The sequence below is a fragment of the Trifolium pratense genome, linkage group LG3 (genome assembly GCF_020283565.1).
Source record: "Trifolium pratense cultivar HEN17-A07 linkage group LG3, ARS_RC_1.1, whole genome shotgun sequence".
Classification (NCBI taxonomy): Eukaryota; Viridiplantae; Streptophyta; class Magnoliopsida; order Fabales; family Fabaceae; genus Trifolium; species Trifolium pratense.
Window position 1 is genome coordinate 20,605,430 of NC_060061.1, and position 24,427 is coordinate 20,629,856.

The 24,427-nt window shown below is 34.0% G+C and overlaps 2 protein-coding genes, 1 non-coding gene and 1 pseudogene across 3 annotated transcripts; 3 read left to right on the forward strand and 1 right to left on the reverse strand.

Moving 5' to 3' along the window:
- Positions 1-128: 128 nt before the first annotated feature.
- On the forward strand, positions 129-16,616 carry LOC123913000 (eIF-2-alpha kinase GCN2). The gene is made up of 29 exons (XM_045963601.1): positions 129-458; positions 554-622; positions 939-998; positions 1,379-1,484; positions 1,623-1,727; positions 1,990-2,386; positions 3,215-3,336; positions 3,422-3,508; positions 3,614-3,700; positions 3,786-3,897; positions 5,162-5,273; positions 6,668-6,722; positions 7,023-7,192; positions 7,306-7,490; positions 7,934-8,082; positions 8,173-8,425; positions 9,443-9,722; positions 9,835-9,928; positions 12,186-12,266; positions 12,531-12,587; positions 13,140-13,271; positions 13,352-13,435; positions 13,581-13,689; positions 13,777-13,913; positions 14,315-14,422; positions 14,880-14,965; positions 15,177-15,279; positions 15,365-15,487; positions 16,197-16,616. Exons 1-29 carry the CDS (start codon positions 322-324, stop codon positions 16,305-16,307), a joined length of 3,711 nt encoding a protein of 1,236 aa, XP_045819557.1. The 5' UTR covers positions 129-321; the 3' UTR covers positions 16,308-16,616.
- A 1,475-nt stretch (positions 16,617-18,091) lies between these two features.
- On the forward strand, positions 18,092-19,467 carry LOC123916794 (annotated as a pseudogene).
- An 880-nt stretch (positions 19,468-20,347) lies between these two features.
- TRNAT-UGU lies at positions 20,348-20,419 on the forward strand. Its single transcript has one exon. It is a non-coding gene; the product is annotated as a tRNA-Thr (tRNA).
- Positions 20,420-20,941: 522 nt separating this feature from the next.
- LOC123916556 (serine/threonine-protein kinase-like protein ACR4) lies at positions 20,942-24,203 on the reverse strand. The gene has a single exon (XM_045968034.1). The coding sequence runs from the start codon at positions 23,851-23,853 to the stop codon at positions 21,118-21,120; it is 2,736 nt and encodes a 911-aa protein (XP_045823990.1). The 5' UTR covers positions 23,854-24,203; the 3' UTR covers positions 20,942-21,117.
- Positions 24,204-24,427: the final 224 nt, after the last annotated feature.

The window sequence follows — 24,427 nt, forward strand, 5'->3', positions numbered from 1 at the left end:
AATAAAAATTCGCTTATTTTGTAGGGGTAAATGAAATTTACCCAAAATTAAAAAAACCAATTTGTTTGACAAGTAAAAAATTCAAGAATATTTACTTATTTACTCGGTAAAAAAAAAAAATGTAACCTGAAAGTGAAACCCTGATTGAAGTTACACAATTTCTCATTTGCTTTGTAACATCCTGATGCGGATGTAAGCGCCACCTTCTCTGACTCACTCCTATCTCTCTCTAACGCACACATTTTTTCATTCTCCAATTTCTCGTCAAAATCTCGCGAGCTCCATTCTCCAATTATCGTTTTGATTGAAGTTTCGAAATCAATGGGGCACAAGAAGAAGCGTGGTGGAGGTGGTGGTGGAGGAAGAAGAAACAAAGCAAGAACACCTTCCAAAGACCACACTTCTCCATTCAGTCACGATGATCATAACGAACAACTCTCCGAAGAGATTACTGCACTGTAACTAACTATCTTCAACACATTCATTCATTCATTCATTCATTCAATGCATTCAATTCAATTCATTTTGACTTGTTTCATAACCTTTTGATTAGGTGTGCGATTTTCCAAGAGGATTGTGAATTTGTTCCTGGTTCGCCTCCTCAAGTAGTTATTAAGCTAAGGTTTGTTTGTTTCTATTCATAATCATGATTAATCAATGATATACTGTATTGTTATTGTTATTATTACTATCTGTGAAGCACGGACACCGGACACGACACCGGCACTGACAGGTCGACACCGATAATAATTTGAGAAAATGACACAATTCATTGTAATTATAAGTGTCGGTGTCGTGTCGGTGCTTGTCCAACACCGGGACATGCCTAATCCGTGGAGTGTCCGTGCTTCATAGGTTATTATTATCAATGTATTATTTCCGTGCTTCATAGGTTATTATTATCAATGTATTATTTATGTTTGAAATTGATTGAGCAGGCCTTACTCGAATGACATGGGTTATGAGGACGTGGATGTTTCTGCTGTTCTTGTTGTTAGGTATGTTAATTCATTCATTTAGTCCTTTTGCATGAAGCAATGACGTTGACACTGACACGTAGACATCGATAATAGTTTAAGAAAATGAAAATGATTGAATATAACTACATGTGTCGGGCGCAATTCAATTGGTTAAAGGAGTTGGAGGACCTGGTTCTGGTTCAAACACTGGTGAAAGAGAAAAATACTAATATAACAACTAATTACTAATATTTGCCTATCCAAAATAAACTACATGTGTTTGAGACTAGACACCAGGACACACCTTTGATGTAAAGTATCGGTGGTACATAGGTTTCGTTTCTATTTTTGTTTGTGAAGAAGGGGATGTTTGTTGCTACAAAGTCAATCATTGTTTTTGGCTCTATTATTTTGGCTAGGTGCTTGCCTGGGTATCCCTTCAAGTGTCCCAAGTTGCAGATTACTCCTGAGATGGGTTTATCAGAAACTGATGCTAATAAACTTTTGTCTCTCCTCCTTGATCAGGTGCTTGCCTGTTCTTTCAAATTAACTATTGTTTCGTTGTTAGTTGGTGATGTATTATTTGTATGAGTGTGGCAAGGGTGATATGTTCTTTGTTGTGTGTAAAATGTAGTGTGATATTTTGTTCTTTCCATTTTTCAGGCTAGTTTAAACGCTAGGGAAGGACGAGTAATGATCTTCAATTTAGTTGAGGCTGCTCAAGAATTTCTGTCTAGAATTGAGCCTATTGCCAAACCAACTGAATCCGTGAGCTTACTATTACTTATATACTAATTTTCTGTTAAGCTATTGTAACTATTATTATTTACTTAAGCTTGTTATCATAAAATCAATATTAGTTAGTATTTTGTTTTTAATAAAAAAGAAGATTGTAGAAGTCAGTGATGATGTTCTTTAATTTCTTATATAATTATTGATTGATATTTGATGGATCATTTATTTCTAAGAACAAGTTAGTTTAGTTGGCTACCTAAACTGATGGTGATATGTTTCTATCCTCTGATTGTAGAAGTTTTTGCACTCAACTACAGAAGGCATTGAAGAATTGTGTCTCAAGGATATGACATCTTCAAATAAGAATAGATCTTTTGTTTATGGTTTCATCGACCTTTTCAGTGGCTATGGGGAGTCCTGGAATTGGAGTTTTGGAATTGATGAAACTGCTGTAAAAAGTTCTTCTCTTCCTTCTTCTAAGTTAGATGCCTCCAAGCCACGAATAGAAGCCTGGGAAAAGAAATCTGATAGCAAGGAAAACCCGTCCATATTGCAAGAACTTCCTGCCAAATTAGATACTGTTGGAGAAGTTAGTGAAGACAGTAACAATTGTTTATCTTTGACTCGTTCAAGTAGTTCAAGTAGTTCAAGTAGATCTCTGATGGATAATTTTATAGGGGACGGCAATGAAGGTGAGAAAGAGGTAATTTAAATGACATGATTTGCTTATTGTAAGGGTCTGTGTACTCTATGTTTGACATCACTGACATCAGTCTATGCTTATAAGAAAATGCCGGCATCATTTTTTTTTCCTTTTTCTTTTGTTCCTATATATCCAATGTTAAGAATTACCCTTGTTAAATTTTTTTATTTATAATAGGCCAGTATTATGTTCCTAACCGTCGAAATTGATGAGTCTTTCAATGATTTTTGGACTTTTGATATCTTGTTTTCCACCTGAACGAAAAAATGGTAATGATAAATAATGTTCATTGATTTTTAAGGAAAAAAAGTTGAGCAATTTGAGTGGTTTGTGCATAATGTTAAGACTCCTGAAAGGTTTAATACATTAGATTGTTGATTTTTAATTAAGCACATGAAGATGAACAATGCAGATCATGTAATTTCGAAGTTAGTAACCTATTTTTTTTGTGTGGGTTTGTACGTCTGATGTTTGAAATTTGAAATAATTGCACAATCAATGAGTTATAGCAGAATGAAAATAGAATATGGTTTGATGCAACATGCCTCCGTTCTTATGATGGATGGGAAATCATTCACACTTCATTGAAATTTAGAAACTCTGTCATACTTTTTTTTGGCACCATTTTAATTGGTTTGCAGCTGATTGAGACACCTGTTTATGCCAATTCCTTTATTTTCTATCACTTGACAAGCAGTATTTTATTGTTGACAATGTTACTGACTCTGTTTAGAATAACAGAAAGCTAACTGCCCTATTACAATAATAAGCTAGAAGCTTCCTAAACTATATACTCTAACACTATATACTCTAACAGACGAGTATACAACAGAAGATAACAAAGGCATGTCTGGAAGCGAGTCTACAGAGTCTCTTTCTTCTGCATCCTCACCTCATCACCAAGAAGCATCTCAAACAACAGAGAAGGATCTAATGATGGTAAAAAACTCAAATTTACTGCTATCATCTTGTCACAATAGAGTTATGCTCAACATTAATTTGGTTCTTCCTCCTTTTGCATTAGGTTCACATGCTTCGCCTTGTTTGCGCCTCTAAAGGTACCTTGGCCGACTCTTTGCCGCAATTAGCAACAGAGCTGTACAACTTAGGGGTATGAAAAAGAATGCTATTTTACCTAAACTAAAATATTTTTTCTTCCATTTTCAAATAATTTCTAGTTCTACAATGATCTTGATCCTTTGAGTTGTATTCCCAGATCTTTTCTGACTCGGCACGTGATATGGCATCAAAACCGCCTTCCCTTTTCAACAAAACCTTTGATCATATCTTCAAGAAACAGCTGGTTGGCAAATCTACGAGGATATATATTCTCTTTCTTACCCCTAAATATTTATTTGTTTATTCATTTATTTATTTGTTTTGTCTAGGCATCATCCAGAATATCTCAATTTTGGACACCTTCTTCTGATCTTGGAGACTCTAATACAGTTCACCATAGTTCTCGATATTTAAATGATTTTGAGGAGCTACGACCTCTTGGTAAAGGAACTTTATGAACTTGTGTTTTGAGTTATATATATTATGTAATTCTTTGATGTCATTTACTCCTAGATGTATACCATCATGATGGTAGAGTACTATAATTTCTTTTTGCCGATGGTCTTGATTGCATGGCCTCTGTGTTTGTTGCAAAAGATAACATGAATTATTGTTATTATAGCTTTGGAAATAATAGGAGTGTACGTAACATTTGAACTTTAGGATCTTAGAAAACAGTTCCATTATTATCATTCTTGTCAATATATATGCTGTATTGATTTTTCATGTATATTAATGTCAATGTGCTGTTGAGTGCAAAACATTTGATAATTTCAGAACTACCTCAGTTGATATTTATTCTCAAGTTGGCATCAAAGCAGGTTAAATTCTTATTATGCTTGTTGTTCCTGGATTCTGCGTTATGGTTTAGCAAATCCTATATCCCTTGAAAAATCTCTGTTAGGTGAAGTCATTTCCAAATCTCTCAGAAAAATCTATATTTGGTTTTCAACCATTAACAGACAAGACCCTAACATCTTAGAATTTGGGCTGATGTGAGATCTCAACTAACCCCGTCATGCTCAGGGATGCACATCTAAAGGAGCATGGGCAAAAGTAGTTTTGCCCGATAACAGATAGCTTAACACAACCTCACATCCAAGACTAGACATATGAAGCGTTGACAAATATGGGTGATCCTGGTCCATATGAAGCGTTGACAAATACGGGTGATCCTGGTCCAATAACAAATCTAGGATAGACTTGGATACCACCTTAAAATCTGGTCTTAGGCCCAACTCAATCCCAAGTCTATCCTAAATTGTCATCTCAATTCACCTTTTTAGCTAGAAATTAAATTGGTCATCAAATTGGCCATAAGTTTATTGAAGGAATTTTTTAATTCAGAGAATGGCCCAATTTTGTATTATCTCACCACTTATCAAATGTTTGCAGATTTCTTTTTCTTTGGGTAGTCGACAGTTTGAGTTGCAATTTGCTGTTTGTTTTTATAGCAAATAATACACTATTTTTGTTTACCCCCATGTATAAGGTGAAAGTTTCAATTTATTATAGTTTAGCTCCTGCTTTTGCTGTATTTTTATTGGCTATTGAATGAAGCATTTCAATGAGATTTTTTATTTAAGTTGATTAAGTAAGTAGATTTTCTTATATGTCTAATCATTTACTGAAAGATTTTGCTTGGCAATGTAATAGGTTATATGTCTAATCATTTACTGAAAGATTTTCCTTGGCAATGTAATAGGTCATGGTGGTTTTGGTCACGTTGTGCTGTGCAAAAATAAACTCGATGGAAGGCAGTATGCAATGAAGAAAATCCGCCTTAAGGACAAAAGCATGCCTGACCGAATATTAAGGTGAATTTAAATGATCTAGAAAGGAACTTGCTATAGCGTTGGCAACATTGACTGTTACTTTTTAATGTGTAGTTTTTTCACTAATGTACATAATTCAGTGCATGATTAAGTGGTTATAGCCAATGCATTACATTTACAGTCACATATATTGATTAATATTGGAAAATTTACCTGATCCAGTTTTTGCAAATCTTCAATTTCGTTTTACAACATGGGTTGCATAAATATTGTTCATCGGCACTTTCTGATCCAACTCCTGCATGCTGCAATTTATGATTAATTTTGGGATAATGAAACATTTTTAAGCAGTAATCATAACTGCTGTTGAAACTAAACCTTCATCAGAATCCAAGGGTTGATTTTGTTATTTAATATTTTACGTTTTATTGATCCTAAGGGAAGTATGATTGCATGTTTAAAAACTTGCTATTCTGATAAAAGTCTTAATTGTTGTGGTGTTTGAAGATGTATCCGTTACTAATCATGTCAATTTGTCAACAATTACATCCATTAATTTCTTTACCGCCCACCATTTTTTGGTCACCATAATTTATTGTAGGATTTCAATGAGACAACTACACATAATTTTTCATTTCATCTACCTGTATCAGATTCTGAGGTTGATCTTCTTCGATCTCATTGTTACTTTAATTTATAGATCCAAGATACTGAGAATAGTTGCATTAGTTATCTCATCTGTTGATACAATGTTTTTCCTTCTTTCAGTTTTACTGATGCTTAAACTAAATTTCTTAAAAATCTTGTATCTCGGTGCTCTCAAACTTATTGAAATCCTTGCATCAACTAGTATGCCTTGTAGCTGTATGTTAAATTATATTAAAGGAATCAGGATATAATTTAGAGCTGATATCTTGATGTAGACTAGATCATAAATCTAGAAGATATAATTTGTGATGGAAGATGAATTCAGGTTTAAAAGAGATTTAAAAAAAAAAGTTGTGAAAAGATATCATGGTCGAATTTACTTAATTGGTGCTAATGTTCTGTCGCATAAAATTGAAATGACAACCAGAGGAGAGTTCAAATTAGAACCAAGGGGAGAGCAAGTATGGCTTTTAAATCAGTATGAGTATAGCTTCTCTTTGCATCATACATGACCCTTTTTCTTGGTCAATTAGATTTCATGGTATAAGTATTATGACATATCTTATTTATTGTCTCATTTCATGTTTTGATATAATTCATTTTCCTTTATGTTGTTTGTCTTTTTTTTCTTCATGTTTTGGGAATTATAAGAGAGTAATGTCGTTATTTGATTACTTCCAGCTGTGTCCATTTCTTATCTTTTCTTACTATTTACATGTAATTGTATCCTCATCTTTTAAAGTCAATAACTTACTTGTTTATCCATCTATCTATGGCGAGAAAATCAGGGAGGTTGCTACACTTTCTCGTTTACAACATCAACATGTTGTTCGGTATTATCAGGTATGAAGGTTTATTATTTGCACAAATTTTCGTATTATGGAAACTTTAGTTTCTTGTTTCAGATTCTTATTTCCTAAGTTTCTGCATTAGCTGTATGCTCTATTGCATTGACCATCCTTTATGATCTTTTGGATATGTAACTTGTAGTGGATACTGCTTTGATTATATTCTAAGAGGGAGTGAGGGGAACAGTTTTCGAAAGAGTCTATGAATAGAAATGCGAATAAAATGTTTTAGTTTATCACAATGTTCTGTGTTCAAATGATGGTTTTCAATTTTTAATAGCTGTAAAACTTTCAGGCATGGTTTGAAACTGGAGTTACAGATTCTTATGGTGATAGTGGTGGGGATTCAAGGACTCCAGCGAGCTCTACTTTCAGCTACAATGTTGCAAGCTCCAATGATGTTGTTGGGCGTGAGAATCAGCTTGAATCAACATATCTTTATATACAAATGGAGTACTGTCCCATGTAATGTATTTTATTTCTTTTTATTCTTGACTCATGTAAACAAAATTTCACAAGTACACTCATTATTGTTCATTATGTTGTATTCACTAAATATCATTGTTGTTGGGTCAAAGGACTCTTCGCCAGATGTTTGAATCATATAATCATTTTGACAAAGAACTGGCATGGCATTTGTTTCGCCAAATAGTAGAAGGCTTGGCACACATACATGGGCAAGGAATAATTCATCGAGACTTAACACCAAGTAACATATTCTTTGATGCCCGTAATGATATTAAAATCGGTGACTTTGGTCTTGGTAAGATCTTGAATCCATCGGTTGTTTATTTTCTTTTTCTTCGTGCATGTTGCCAATATTTTCTCTATCTAGGTTATTGCAACAATGGACAACTTCAATATCCGTGAATGGTGCTCATGAAATTATTAGAATATGTGATAGCCTAGTAATCTGTAGGCTAGCAAGGTTTCCAATGACATTCTGATTTACATGTGCAATTTTCATTTCAATATAATGTATCTTTATAATAAAAGTCACGGTCATTGACAAATGCCTGCACATATACACAGTTTCTTGTGTGTGCAGTAACATTATGTACCTCTTGGTGCAGTGTTTCCCTGTTTTTGATTTGGTCTAAAAACTTATATAAAACAGTGCCATATTAATGTTTGAGTTTTCTACACTAGAGGGAGTAGTGGTTGTTTGTGAATTACTTATCAATTTTTCTTCTTCTTTTCTTTCAGCCAAGTTCTTGAAGTTGGAGCAGCTCGATCAAGATTTAGCCCATCCTGCTGATACAACTGGAGTTTCCATTGATGGCACTGGACAAGTTGGGACATATTTTTATACAGCTCCTGAAATTGAGCAAGGATGGCCTAAGATTGATGAAAAGGTATAAAACATTCAACATTATTCTTTTTTAGCTATATTATATTTTGCTTCAAGCACAATTATGTAATTCTTGGGTTTACTTGATATGTAGGCTGACATGTACAGCTTAGGAGTGGTTTTCTTTGAGCTTTGGCATCCATTTGGGACAGCAATGGAGAGACATGTTGTTTTATCCGATCTGAAACAAAAAGGGGAACTTCCACCTGCTTGGGTTGCTATGTTTCCAGAACAGGAATCCTTGCTGCGGCAGTTGATGTCTCTAGGTCCCTCAGATCGACCATCGGCCACTGAACTTCTGCAGAATAATGCATTTCCTCCACGAATGGAGTCTGAATTGTTGGACGGCAAGTGACTATGACCTTTGTTGTTTATTCTGCTACATATTATTATTGTAATGAACCTACATAATACAAGTTGTTATCCACCAAAAAAATTCAATATGTTATCTCATTGAGTGGGGTTAGTTACATGGGCCAAATATTATCAATGCATTGGACTATCAACGAAAAGAAATGGAAAATTATATATTAATCACGACTCTCGAGTCTTGTGCAAATCATAATTGTTTTTCCCCCCATTTTGCAACGTTTTGACTCAATGATTCCCATCAATTTGTGTTGAAAGGTAGTCTGGAAATTTATAAAATCATCATTATGCACATACAAAGAATATGATTAATATCATTATGCACATACAAAGAATATGATTAATTTATTTACGAGGTTTTGGTTTCTGATATGGTGAGAATTGCATATGTTTCTAACTATATTCTTTGTTGCATGTGTTCAGCTGTACCCAATTTATGTCCATGCTATATTAGATATAAAAATCATTCATAAATCTCCACCCAACTACTTAATATTTTAGGCGAGTTAGTTCATGACATTATAATAAAGCCTCTGATCAAGTGGTCAACATTTGATAAGGCCAAAGGGTTCTTGGGTGTGGGAGTACGTACTATATATATAAAAACATTCATATACTTCCAACACATTAAGTTTTTCATAGTTGGTTCATGATATTGATAGTTTGTTCTTTTCCTGCTAAAGAACTGTGTAATTTGTTACAGTTACTATTGACTATATATTTTTTTTTTATATAAAAATAATATATCAATAATGCATATATTTTTCTCTCTTGAATGCTTACTTTCTATGCATATGAAACTTTTTTAATGAGTGGCCACTCCTAAGGAGGATATAAAAATAAGAACGATCAGATGATCTTGATAAGTAAAGTTAATAATGCAAACTGAAATTTCATCATGAAATATGCATCTTAAGTCTTTTTTTAGATTATTTATTGTTTTTTCTTTAAGTTTCTTGCATTACCCTGAGTTAGTATCAATTCTCTATGTTCAGATATCCTACGAACAATGCAGAAATCAGAGGATACTAGCATATATGATAAAGTCTTAAATGCTATCTTTGATGAAGAGATGTTAAGCACAAAACACATTCATCAGGTTGGTAGATTGGGGTCAGTTGGAGATAACAGTTCATCAATTCAGCACACAGATTTTGTAACTGAAGTCCGAGATTATGTTGTAGATGTCAACAAGGAAATTTTCAGGCAGCATTGTGCTAAACACCTAGAAATATCACCACTGCGATTATTGGATGATTGTCCACAGTTTAATAGGTATTATCTTCATTTAAATTTTCATTTAAGTTCTTTACAAGTTTGCGATTTAGTTCTTGGTGGACTTGACAACCTAGATAAAAGATTGTTGGTTTTGATTTTCATCGAGTAGAAATGCAGTAAAACTGTTGACTCAAGGAGGAAACATGCTTGAACTTTCCCATGAGCTGCGTTTGCCTTTTGTGAACTGGATTATATCTAACCAGGTACCAGGCATATTAGCTTGATTTAATTTCTTTCCATTTTTTCTTCAAATATATTCCATTACGTTAAAATTGGAATATAATATATTGCAATAATTGATATACTATCGATGTAAGATGTGTGATTATAAAGTCTTTTTAGCAGTATGGCTTGTTGTATGAGTTTTACAATACTGTTTTTAATAAATAGAGAACAGAAAGGTGTGCTTTGTAATATTCAATTTATGGATATAAATAATGATTTTCAAACCAAGCAACATGTATTTGGAAAACAAATTGAATTGCAATTTACAACATCCCTCAAGATTCAGTATAAAATTATTTTGCATTTTAAAATAGTTTTTTGAACATTTTTTAATGCATTTGGGTTTCACTCAATCCTACAAAATCAGCACTCTGACACCGTCTTAAAATTTGGTTTCGGTCTAATTCAATTTTCGAAACCGGTTTGTATGGTGAGGGATGCCTCCCGCTTATAAACACTTTTTCAAGCCATATCACATCTAATGCGGGATTCTTAACAGAACTACTCATAGTAGATTATATGGCATTACTCGGTCCGTTGGACTATTAGAAAACACAATACCTACAAAATCATGCTTGGTTAATGTGCCTTTGTTCTTGTATAGTGATGATGACTGTGTTGGTGTTGGTCCTCTGATGATAAATGATAATGACTATGTGACTTCTCACTTAAATGGAAATCAGTTAAGATATAGAGTTAACAAAACAATTTTGTTGTTCTTAAGAGGGTTTTTGGAATGTAAAAACACGCGACTTAACTTCAGTTGATTTATAAATCAAATCTTGTGTTTGGATAACAACACACAATTAGTTTCAATAATTCTGGATGACCAAGTGATGCCCTCTAATCTACTATGAATTTTCGACAAACAATATTATGATGCAAAATAACCTCATAGTAAATCTTGAAGGATATTGTAATACTATCGGATATAATGTGCCTTTGCTCGTGACAATAACTGTGTTTGGGTTTTTTTTTTTTGTTGACAAAACTGTGTTTGGGGTTGGTCCTCCAAAAACTGAGTGATTTCTTACTTAAATGGAAATCATTTAAGACTTAAGAGTTAACAAAACAAATTAATTGTTCTTATTACGAGGGTGTTTAGAATGTAAAAAAAATGTGATTCGAGTTATAAATCAAACTGTTTTTGCCAGGTATAACTTAGGTTCAAAATAATTTGAAATTTCGTGAGTTTCTTTTGAATATTCTTTCTAATGATGAATTTTAGAGATTTACAAGATTTAGAGTGCTTATCCTACACTTGGCTGCGGCTAAACCTGCACCGAACACTAACAAATTTTGGCTGCAAGCTTGGAAGTTATAAGTGCCAGAGCTGACGTGGCACACTCTAACTAACAGATCAAGACACTAATACAAGCTGCTTATCATTTGTAGCAGAAATCCATGAGATAACAACTCATTCTCTCTCTCTCTCTCTCTCACCTAATCAAAGATCCATGAATTGAGCAAAGAATGCCAATCTCTGTACATCCAGCAAAGAAATCCTATCCTATTTAAGTACCATGAAGAAAGATTCCCAAATCCCAAAATTTGAATAACAGGAAGAAATCATCCTTGAAAATCTGCCATTTCTCAATATCTGTCCAATCAAAGGCCCTAAAAGTGAATATGAAATCAAAATGGAGAACAGAAGGGTCACCTTTTTATCGTCAAGATCCTTCTCAAGATCCCCCAACCTTGATTTTACACGATTGGTGAGGTTCAAAGCATCTTCAGCACTGAAGGGTGGCTTCGGAAGAGAACCTAAGTTATACCTGGCAAATCTTCTGCACTGTTTTTGAATATTTTGATTTTACAACGAAATATTGTCTTGCTCATGTATTAGAATTTAAGACTTAATGGTTTAGGCTAAACGACGACCTATTGTCTTGCTCATAAATCAGATAGATGATTTAACTCAAAATATCTCTTAATGATTTAACCTATAAACTTTTACAAACACAGCCTACACTAGTGTTAAAGAAAAGAGTGAAATTAAAACCTAAATTTTCTAGAAAGAATATTTTTTTACTTTTATCAGTAGTCTTGACAATAAGATCTTTAGCCTGCTTAACTATAAAATGTAGAGGAGGAAAGAGGTGTTTTATATCTTAATTTTGAACTGTAACTGATAGGAAAGAAATTGTCCTTGGCAGTTTTTGCATTGCTTCTCTATTATTTTAGCTGGCTTTCAGATAGGCATGAAAAATCTAAGACAAAATATAAATCATGTAGAAATCTTCATTCAAACGATATGAGATATCATATGTTTACAGAAGAGCAGTTGGGCATTCATCACCAAACCGCTACCTTCAGGTACCATTCTACATATTATTTCTTACGAATTTTTCTGTGGCTCTCTTTTTTGACTCAATCTGAAGGAACAAAATAAATAACCAATATTTCTCCATTTTTTGGTTTTTGGTGAAAGAAGAATATAAAATATCTCCCATATGGTTTGTGATGAATAATCCGTTTGGACTTTGGGGATTCTGTAATGGTTTATGGTGCTTTGTGTGAAACTTTCAAACAAAATTTATTGATTATCAAACCCATTAATACAGCAATATTTTTCCACAGGGAGATTTTGACATAATTGGTGGTACTTCAGCATTGGCAGAGGCAGAAGTCATCAAGGTGATATTTTCTACTGTATCCTTGTAGATTTTATAATTTCCTTTCGCTTTATTTTTTTCTTTTTTTATTAAGTTCTTCATGTTATAAATAGTATTATGCTTCATGGTAGTCGTGAAACTAATGACATTAAAAGGAAAAAACAGTATATAAATATATTTCATTGGCATGGTCAATTAATCTATATATTTTTATTTTATTTTATATTTTTCAAAAATAAAATACAGGTGACAGATGGAGTATTTACTAGAATTTAATTTATATACACCGTCGGTGTAAAGTTATTTTACACATGCGTCCAATAATATACCGACACATCATGTATGGTAATTAAAAACACATGATGTGTCACATTCATTAAATGATGTGGCAACGTGTTATTGGATGCATGTGTAAAAAACTTTTACACCGACGGTGCACAACAATTAAACTCTATTTACTACTAAACCTGTATTTTGTTCATTTTGTGTCTCTGAAATCTTTCAGATTGTGTCATATAATAATGTTGATCATTTGGTGATACTAAAGATAGCATATTTCACAATTTTATAACAGGTCACGAAGGACATAGTCACTTGTTTTTTCCATGAAGACTCTTGTGACATTCATCTAAACCATGCTGACCTCCTGGGTGCAATTTGGTCATGGACTGGAATCAAGGTAGAACACAGAGTTAAAGTAGCTGAGGTATGTTAACCGTGTAATCAAGAAACCCATATCATTAATTTTGTAAGAATATAGTATGACTGATCTTTGATTTTTTGAAGCTTCTTTCAATGATGGGTTCTTTGCGTCCTCAATCCTCCGAAAGGAAGTCAAAATGGGTAGTGATAAGACGGCAGCTTTTGCAGGTGAGAATTAAGGAACCTTGTATGTTTGGCTGCAATAACTATTGGTGTTGCTGAAGTTTTCATACTTTCTTTTGGTAATTACCATATTCAAAGAAATCGATTCTTGGTCAAAATTAATTTATTTGCAATTTTAATTTTTTTCCAGGAACTGGGTTTAGATGAAGCTATGGTAAATAGGTTGCAGACTGTAGGTCTGAGATTCTGTGGATCTGCAGATCAGGCACTTCCCAGACTAAGAGGAGCTCTACCATCTGGTACCTTTCTGTGGTTAAGATTGAAATGTACATTTACATATTATAGAAGGAAGTTCATATTCATCAGAAAATAGTAAACTAATGCAGATAAGCGTACCTTCAAGGCACTTGATGAATTGTCTGAGCTTGCCAATCTCTTGAGAATTTGGAGGATTGACAAAAATGTATATATAGATGCATTAATGGCACCAAACGAAAGTTATCATAGAGATTTGTTTTTTCAGGTACCATAAATTTGCCATTTATTTTCAAAAATTATTACATCCTTGTGGTATGGATTCCATGCTTGCACTTTGTAAGAAACACTCTGCATTCCCTCTAGTATGATGCAATATATGATGCAATATATGATATAGAAAATGCACTGAATTTCTGAAATTCATCTTTTTATTTTTATGTGCTTTTACTACATTTTAAAATTGTTTTTATAACTAGGTAAATCGTGCATACTTCTAAAATAGAATTATCCTTATTCAATAAACTGTTGTACATTTTTTATAGATAATGAACTAGGCACATTTTAATATTTGGAATATTCATAATGCATCAAGAAAGCAGAAGGGCTAGAAATATGTATGTTTTGAATATTTTGATGATTCTGATGAAGTTGAACTTTGCTTGGAAGGTATACTTAAGGAAGGAGAACAGTTCTGGATCACTCTCTGAAGGTGTCTTGTTAGCTGTTGGTGGTCGATATGACAATTTGCTTCATCAATTGAGGAGTAGCGACTATGTAGGTTATGCATTCAAATTTAATTTCTTCTGATTGCCATTAACATGGCTTGTATCTTCTATATTAATTTTTCTCTCTCCAATTCTCTGAAAGTTGAGCATTCTTTCAGAATGTTCAAAATCACGTATTTCTATGTAGTTTTAACCATTATATAATTTGATTGTTTTTTGCTTTGGTCCCTAATTGCGTTATCAACTAATAATTCCTAAACTCATTGGCCTGGATATGATTAAGTACGTACCGATTGTTGTGCTGGTTTGTCCTTCGTGCTCTAAACACTTTTTGTTACCTTTTCCCTCAACATATTAGTGTCAGTTATCTTAACTGATGATGTCTGCATGTTTATTTTGCATATGCTTCAGTTGTTCATGGTGTTTTCTTCCTGCCTGTAGCATTCTTGGGCAACCTAAAGCTTCTTTTATATTGTTTCTAATAGCCTGTCTTTTCTGTTATGCAGAAAGGAAATCCTCCCACTGGTATGGGGACTAGCCTTGCACTAGAGACAATAATTCAGAATTGTCCTGTAGATTTTAAGCCCAGTCGGTTAGTGTCCTTAAACTCATACATTTTTTTGTTGGTTTTGTTATTTTTACATTCTATAAACTCCTTGGCATTTAGGTTACTGTCTTTTCAATTATACACTATACGTGTTGTGCCTGCGTACATGTGCACAAATAACACAAACACTTAATAAGAGTAGGCTTGGTGGCTGATGGGAACAAGCATACACAATTGACTTTCTCAACTGTTTCAGAAATGAAGCCAGCACCAGTATTCTTGTGTGCTCGAGAGGAGGAGGTGGTCTGTTGGTGGAGCGCATGGAACTAGTTGCTGAATTGTGGCAGGAGAACTTTAAGGTTGAGATTTCTAAACAATTTTGATCTTTGTGATTGTGGATTATTATTACCGAAGGTTGTGCTCATTCATCTTTCTTGTCATCAGGCCGAATTTGTTCCCGTCCCTGATCCAAGTCTTACAGAGCAGTATGAGTACGCTAATGAACATGATATCAAATGTCTCGTTATTATTACAGATGCAAGTTTCTCCCTGGCAGATTCGGTTAAGGTGAGATATGTTCTCTATAGTTCCACTGTCTGGTTGAGACATATTATTGAGTTTGAAGTGAAGTTGTTTATGTTTCAATGTTATACACTAAAAGCAAGCCCGATATAAAACCTAGTTAAAATTTTCAACCTAAAGAGAAAACTACTTGTTGTTACTTTTACTCAATCGAAGGTTTCGAGGCAAAGTCAATTCTACTAACATTAATCAAACATGTATTTTCACTAAAATCATGTTTGAGAAGGGGTGTAATCAATATCATATAAATACCGAACACGCGCTAAGACTTTTTCATGCAAATCATTATTAATGCTATTTGTTCTCTAATCTGATGCAAAATACCTACTATGGACGATAAACTTCCCTGAGAAATTATCATAATTTTAACCCCTTTTAACTACATAATGTAACTGGCTTCATCACCCCTTTTAACTTTTTCTTCATAATCCTAGAATTATCTCCTGTCATTATGCTTCACATGCAAAACTTTATCAATGTCAATCTGGTTATTAGAGTTGTGGTATTTTTGTTGAATTTCTAACTAAGATGGTAAACTTATCAATGCTCATATAAATGATCTAATAATTCTATTTGAAGATTGGTTGTTTATTTGTGTGTTCGTTAGAGTCCCTTTTTTTGTAATAACATTAACAGAATCTTATTCAATCTGATCCTAAGACAATTTACATTAACTTATTTAAATTGCCTCCAGGTTCGGCATCTTGAGCTTAAGAAGGAGAAAAATGTTGAGAGAGATAACCTCGTCAAGTTTCTATCGGATGCTATGGCAACACAATTTAGAAACCCCTACATATGGATCTGATTGGATGTTCCTTAAAGCTTTAGTTGTTTTCCTTCAAATATACACGGACTAAGTCGTTCTTGGGTCATGATTCAAATTGAATATGACTGGTTTTGTTTGTTCAACAGTTGGACAATAGGTTCTGATAGAACAGAAATGCTTCCATTCCAAATTATAGAACAGAATTATGTACATCAATTTTGCAGCTTTATTTGATTCCCCACCCCCTCTCTGTTTTTTAGGATTTTGTTGTACATAGTTGTGATGATGATGATGATGATGATTGATGTAAATATGTATAGAGCTTATGAATTGTTTTGATTCATTTAACCAGATAAAGTGGCTGTTGATGAGATTTTTTACCACTCATTTTTCCGCGTCGAATTGGAGTATTTACATTTTAACCTTTGTTTAGATGAAATGCAAGGGGTAAAACTGTGCTTTGCCATTTGTTATGAGACAGAATGGTACTGAAGACTGAAGAGTATAATAAAGTGAGAAGGAAATGGACAAGTGTGCTACAGTTACATCTAAAATTAGGGGTATACTTTAGAGGATAATAGTTGATGTTTCAATCGATGGTTGGTTATGTTACAGTTAATAAATCATGCACATATAAAACAAACTATATAATTAATATTTTAACGGTTAATTAATCAATTCATTTACTTGCATCTAAAATGCATTCCTCACTTGCAGGAAAATCAAATCCTTATCGCAACATCAAGCATGTTAAAGATTTTTCTTTTACCAGTCTATATCTTTTTCATTTTATTCTTCCGCTACTTAATAGTGAACGTGATAAAAATGAGAAAAAAATTTAAATGTTGTCCGCTACTTAAGTAGAGGACGTTATAAATGTAGGGTGTTTTTGGGGGGTGTCTGCTACCTACATAGCGGACGAGATTATTTTTGTAAATTCATAGGACGCGCAAGAAAATAGATAGCGTGGCAAAAGAACATCACATTTTTAAAAGAACCGAGAAATAAACAATGCCAACTGTTGACCCAAACCAAGCAATAAACAAATATATAAAAAAAAAACAAAAACGATAATACAAGGATAACTATGAAGATGCTTAAAATTATTAGAAATTTTAATGATGGTCGACAATGCTTTTTATAAGTAAAATATTACAATTTTTTAGTATTTACAACCAAATAATGTCATGGTTGATTTCAGTTAAATACGAGTTACATTTTTATATTTTTTTTTGTTTTAATCAAACCGGATCAACTAAATTATTATTTCAATCGTAAATATAAGGATGACCATTAACTTATACTTCAAAACAACATGTGTGTTGTCATTGAAATTTAAACATTTTTTTAAGAGTAAATTTTATTTTAAAAATATAATTAAAAATTGCATACAATTTTATTTTCGTTCAAAAAGTAAATATTAAAGTTATCACCATAATCAATGACTTAGACTACCCACAATGGTAGTGTTGAATGTATATTCAACAGCAATATACAAGTTGAAACCATTGGAGCTCTATGTTGAATCCTAGGTGGATGAAAGAGGTGTTGAAAATTTTCAACTCAGTTGAAACTGACGCGGGGGGCCAGCTGGCGCGATTTCATTTGCCAATCCAGGCGCGTGTGGCACACGCGCAGACAAAGGAGAGTGGCCGTCAGTGGACGCAGAGAGAGAAAGCTCCTTTGGATAAAGCAGGCCACGTGGCTGCTTGTGATTGGTCCGGTGGATTTTTATGATTTTTATCCTTTGAACTCAATTATTTCGTTGAAAATTAATTTTTTAATTTTTATACCAAACAATGGATCCATCAAACAATGGATCCATCAAGCGATGATTTTGATGTCGCAGCCTACTTGCAAAATCGTGAAGTTGAAGACACTTATGTACTCAACCGATTTAGAGAGCGTCGGAAAAAAATATTGGAAGATGGTGCACCTCGTAGTAGAAAATATGTTAATAGAGATCATCCAGCTGCAAACCAAAGACTAATTGACGACTACTTTGCCGATGAGCCTACATATGACGATGCAATGTTTCGTCGTCGGTACCGCATGCAAAAACATCTTTTCCTTCGAATCGTTGGGGACCTTTCAAGTAGTGATAACTACTTCACCCAGCGAGCTGATGCTGCCAAGAAAGAAGGTATATCACCTTTAGCAAAATGTACCACAGCAATGCGAATGTTAGCATACGGTATGGCAGCAGATGCGGTCGATGAGTACATCAAAATAGGAGGTACTACTGCATTAGAGTGCTTACGTAGATTTTGTAAAGGAATCATACGATTGTATGAGCAAGAGTATCTCAGAGCACCAACCCAAGATGACCTGCAAAAAATACTACATGTAAGTGAACTACGGGGGTTCCCAGGGATGATTGGGAGTATTGACTGCATGCACTGGGAGTGGAAAAAGTGTCCTAAAGCATGGGAAGGTCAATTTACTAGGGGGGATAAGGGAACCACCACAGTTATTCTTGAAGCAGTTGCATCTCATGATCTATGGATCTGGCATGCCTTTTTTGGATGTCCGGGAACGTTGAACGACATAAACGTTCTAGACCGTTCACCTGTTTTTGATGACGTGGAACAGGGAAAGACTCCAAGTGTGAATTTCTATGTGAATCAACGTCCCTATGATATGACATACTATCTAGCCGATGGTATCTACCCTTCTTATCCAACTTTCGTCAAATCTATTAGACTTCCTCAAAGTGAACCCGATAAGTTATTTGCAAAATATCAGGAGGGATGTCGGAAGGACATCGAACGTGCATTTGGAGTGCTTCAAGCTCGATTTAAAATCATCCGTGAACCAGCTCGCTTGTGGGACATAGCCGATCTGAGTATCATCATGAGGTTTTGCATCATATTACATAATATGATTGTTGAGGATGAGCGAGATTCATATGCTCAACGTTGGACCGATTTTGAGCAGTCTGAGGAAAGTGGATCTAGTGCACCGCGACCATATTCAACCGAGGTATTACCCGCTTTGCAAATCATGTGCGTGCTAGATCTGAGTTCCGTGATCAAAAAGCTCATCACGAATTGCAAGCAGATCTAGTGAAGCACATATGGACCAAATTTGGAATGTTTCAGGATTAAAGATGATTTGTTTCGTATTTGTGTGTTGTTTCGTATTTTAAGTTAGTTTGCATCGTATTAATTACGTAACTTGTGTGTTGTATTGCATTTTAAGTTAATTTGTATCGTACTAATTACGTTATTTGTGTGATGTATTGCATTTTAAATTAAGAAAATAAAAAAAAAATATTTAAATAAATTTTGTTAAGTGTATTATTTTAATTTAATTTTAATCGATAATTATAATGTTATTTAATCATAAAAACAAAAATTAAAATTTAAATAAGAATATGAAATAGAAAGTGGTGGGGTAGAGAAAGTGGTGGGGTATGGTGTTGAATATAAAAACCATTGGAGAGGGTAAAAGTTGAATGTGTGTTGAATGATTAGGTGGAAGAAAGAGAAAATGATGTGGAGTGAAAAAGTGGGTGTTGAATATAAAATGGTGTTGAAACCATTGTGGGTAGTCTTAGTTGGGGTCTTTATACCTCATAGCCGGTCAAATACTATAGGTTTGTGTAATTTACTCCCTCCGTCCCAAAAAGAATGACCCAGTTGACCGAAACACGCATGCCAATGCATAACTTTGGCGACTAATATCTTTAATTGTATAATAGTAAAAATTATAAAAAATTGATATTTTGAAAATACTCATCGAGACGAATCTAACAACATCTTATATGTTAATATTTATTTTTATTTATTAGTAGAAAAATATGGTCAAAACAATATATATGAATAGTGCATATATTCAAAATGGGTCATTCTTTTTGGGACGGAGGGAGTATAGTTTTAGGCTATTTTGTGAGTTTGTTTAGTAAAAAAAAAAAAAAAAAACTATATTAAGCATGTGACATACCACTTGTTTCAAAACATTTTAATAATCATCACTCCCCAGGTGTCTCAACCACAAAATTATTCCAATTGTAGCCTTCGGAACATTTTGTTTTGGATGTTATATATACTAATGTGTACAAATTATGACAACAAGTTGCCCTTATAGCTCAGTGGTAGAGCGCCAGTCTTGTAAACTGGAGGTCCGTAGTTCGATCCTGCGTGAGGGCATTTAGTTTATTTTTTCTAATTTTTGTTATGTGCCATTGTATTGCTTCATTTTTTATTTTACTTTTATAAAACATGCTTCATACCACTAGAAAACCAATAATTCTGAATGCTATCATTAATCTTCTCTAGTTTGTTTCATAATAAAGGAGAGATACCCGTCATGTTGTTGAGAATGGATGAATTAGTTTTGACGTTGAAACTGGAAGAAGTGGTTTAGAGAGTAGTGATGAGGGTTTTAAATGGATCGAATATGATTCAATTGGCAAAGGATCAAGTTAGTTGTATTTTCTTAAGTGTGTTTGTTATGGTTACAACAAATTTTTACAAAGATAGGTATTTGAGAACATCATATGAAAAGTACCATAAACCTAAGTTTTTGTAGTACATGGTAATTGGCATGGTGAGTTTCTCCAATCCAACCCAATTTATTATCTATAAAAAAAATGAAGGCTAAGACCAAACCAAGTGACATATATGTGTAGCAACCAAAACTTTTGCATGAAAGAATAAGATCTCTAGTAATATTCTTAAACACAACTCTTTGAAGATTGAAAATAAAATATTAATAGTCAGAAACTCAGAATTACATCCACAAATTGACACATTTTTTGTTGTTTTATATCAAATTTCATCATCAAACACTACAATCATATGAGAACTAAAAAAAACCTTAGTTTGCATCAAACATCACAACATAGTTAAAAGTTATGTTCCAAAAACAACCTCTCTTGTGGTGAAGCAGGTACAATCTCTTCCTCTAAACTTCTCAACATATCACTACTCCCTCCAACATTGCCAATATTAATCTTCATTTCTGCAATTTTTCCATCAACATCTGCTTCTGACATTGATGATTTTCTTCTTAGAGAAGATGCAACACTAGGAAATGTTATCCATGAAGGTGCTCTAAGCTCAAATCTTTGATCCTCAATTTCAGAAACTGATCTATTTGAAGACATTTGAGATGATTTTCTATGCATTCTATTACTTCCTAAAACAACCTCAGTAGGTAAAATTGGTTGATCAATGCATGGACTACCCATTAACACAGCAAGAGATCTTTCTAATGAAGTTGTTACTTTGTCCATTGAAGGTCTCTCTTTTCCTCTCATTCTCACACATTTACAAGCTACATTAGCTATCTTTTTCAACGCTTCCATTTCACGAGGTGGTTTAAGAATTGGATCCAATATTGCAGATATATCACCTGATTTGATCAAAGGCACTGCCCATTCAACTATGTTATTTCCTTCTTCATATTGCATCATGTCAATGGCTTTTCTACCACTTAGAATTTCCAAGAGTAGAACACCAAAACTATAGACATCGGATTTTGTTGTGAGGTAATGGAGTCTATAGTATTCAGGATCAAGGTAACCGAGAGTTCCGGCCGGTAGCTCGGCAAGTGGAGAATTACTATCTAAAGGACCTAACAATGATAAACCAAAATCCGAAACTCTTGCATTGTGTTCTTCATCAATGAGTATGTTTGATGACTTAATGTCTCTATGAATCACCGGTGGACAAGCGTAGCCGTGTAAATATTCGATCCCACGAGCAGCTTGAACTGCTATTGTTACCCTTCTTATCCAGTTTAATTCCTGTTTCAACACTTGATTTGGTCCATGAAGGTGTTGATACAAAGATCCATGAGCCATGAACTCATAAACAAGAAGTCTTTCGCCACCTTCTTGGCAATAGCCTAGCAAATTGAGCAAATGAGCATGATTTAATCTTGAGAGTAAGTCAAGTTCAGTGTGAAATTCTTTGTTATTCTTGTGCATGTTGTTGGGAGGAGAAAGAGATACTATAGCCCTTTTAACAGCTACTACTGTTCCATCTTTTAAAACTCCTTTGAATACACAAGAAAAACTTCCTTTTCCTACTATTGATTCTTCTTTGAATCCACTTGTTGCAGTTTCAAGTTCTTCATAGGTGAATCTTTGAGCCTTCCTAAGCTGCAACTCCTCCATTTCTGGACGGATCTTGCGCTGATTCTCATTTTGAAGGGAAGAACTTCGGTTAAGTTTCTTTGCCTTTTTTAATCTTGCTGAACACTCACAATCTCTTAGCCTGTGGCGAACATACAAAACCGAGGTTAATGATGCAATACTAACTATAAAAAGTACAAAACCAATCTCTGCAATAACCACTGGTAACTGCAAAGCCCAAAACTTCTCATTTTTCTTCTCATTGCCAACATTAGAATATGAATAGGAGCAGTGTAAGAAACATTCATGTGAAGAACAAGCAGAGCAGTTATATTCACACACTCTATCAGAAGCCAAATTGCATACACTTTTCTGATACATTTCAATAGGACAATCACCACTGCATGGCATGCAAACACCAGAATTTGGAAACTTGCAAAGACCCTTTTGATCAAATTCATAGAAACCATGAGGACATGGAAAAGGCTTGCATATTCCCGGCAAGACGGCTAAAGGAAGAGAAGTAGGGAAATCAACACCCCAACAAAAAGGCACAAGGGATTTTTTCCCAGCAAGTACCCCACAAGTAAAATAATCACCAGCTGCAATCCCATAAACCTTAACCTCACTAGGAGCTGAAGTGCTTGATTTGATCATAAACCCCCAACAAATAACTCCGTTATCAGAGCTTTTTATGCCACAAGCATGAAACCTTCCTCCTACTATAGAAATCATAGGATCATTTGGAGCTAAATCTACATTTCCTTGACCTGCATGTGTTACTGAAATTTGTTCCTCAATGTCCAAACTTCTCCCCCAACAAAAAGTTCTAGAATTTACCCCTTCTAAGATTCCACAAACATGATATCCACCAGCAGAAATCATTTTGAACTTCATTTTCAAAGGCGTCAAACTAATAACCTTGCTACTAGTCTCATCACCCCAACAGAAAACACTTCTATTGTTAGAAAACAATCCACAGTGAAACACAGAACCAGCTGAGATCGATTGAATCATTCCATCAAACATGTAACTTTTTGTCATGTTATAGCCCCAACAATCAACTAAAGAAACATTTTTTTTCCAAGGTTTTCTTAATCCACATACATGATAATCACCAGCACTAATTTCTAAGTACTGAGCTTTTTTAATCATAGGTTGAGGCACACCCATTTCAATGTAGCCACTGTTACCCCAACAGTAAGGTTGATTTGAATCCATTAGAAGACCACAGACAAATCCATCACCAGCTGTTAAACCAAGAAATGAGAAATGTGTTGGTGTTTCATAGATTATGGCTGAGTTAGATCCATAACATGTTACAGTATGAGATCCATCTGATTTCAAACCACAAAAAACTGAACCTTTTTCACCATATGAAACTGCAATGGATGACATTGAACCAAGACTATAAACTTGACAACAAAAATATGATATTAAAACCACAAGTTCAAATAGAATATTCAAACCATAGATTGAAAAATGTCTTGCTGAGAACCCCATTATTTTATGATTATAATTAGGAATCGAACTCGGTACCTTAGGATTTACGACAGTCACACACACTATGCACCAATCACTTGCGCTAGACCACAGTTGTTGCTGAGAACTTGATGATACAAAAACAACCAAAATAGCATATGGATTCAACAACAGAATATTCACCAATCATAAATAATATTAATATTGTGTCCACATTTCACAGGATTCATGCACATTGCAGTGCATTTTGCTATGGTGGTGGTGATGTTGGAAGAGGAACTCTCAAACTCAAAGGGATACATGGAAAGAGTGTTGAAGGGTGGTTGGAGACAAGAACATGAGATTGGAAGATAGATGGTGCATTAAATTAAAATGATACAGAAACTGTTACTTTCTCTGTATAACTATGGAAAAATTGTTGGTGAAGGCATTAAATGAAAAAGTTAATGCAATAAAATCATTTTACTATAGTTTTAATGTAATTTCTGTTTTTGAATTGTTTTTGAATCGTTAATATCGAGTGTTATATAATATCCTTGCTGCTTTATAAGTGATGAAGTTTATTTTGTCATAAAACGGCAGTAATAAAGTTTTC

What these genes read in the sequence shown, in the direction of transcription:
- LOC123913000 (XM_045963601.1), top strand. Translation starts at nt 322, where the DNA reads ATGGGGCACAAGAAGAAGCGTGGTGGAGGTGGTGGTGGAGGAAGAAGA. An exon ending in TGTCTCTCCTCCTTGATCAG is followed by an intron (nt 1,485 to 1,622) that starts GTGCTTGCCTGT and finishes TCCATTTTTCAG; the next exon opens with GCTAGTTTAAACGCTAGGGA. An exon ending in AATTGAGGAGTAGCGACTAT is followed by an intron (nt 14,423 to 14,879) that starts GTAGGTTATGCA and finishes TCTGTTATGCAG; the next exon opens with AAAGGAAATCCTCCCACTGG.
- LOC123916556 (XM_045968034.1), bottom strand. Translation starts at nt 23,853, where the DNA reads ATGGGGTTCTCAGCAAGACATTTTTCAATCTATGGTTTGAATATTCTA.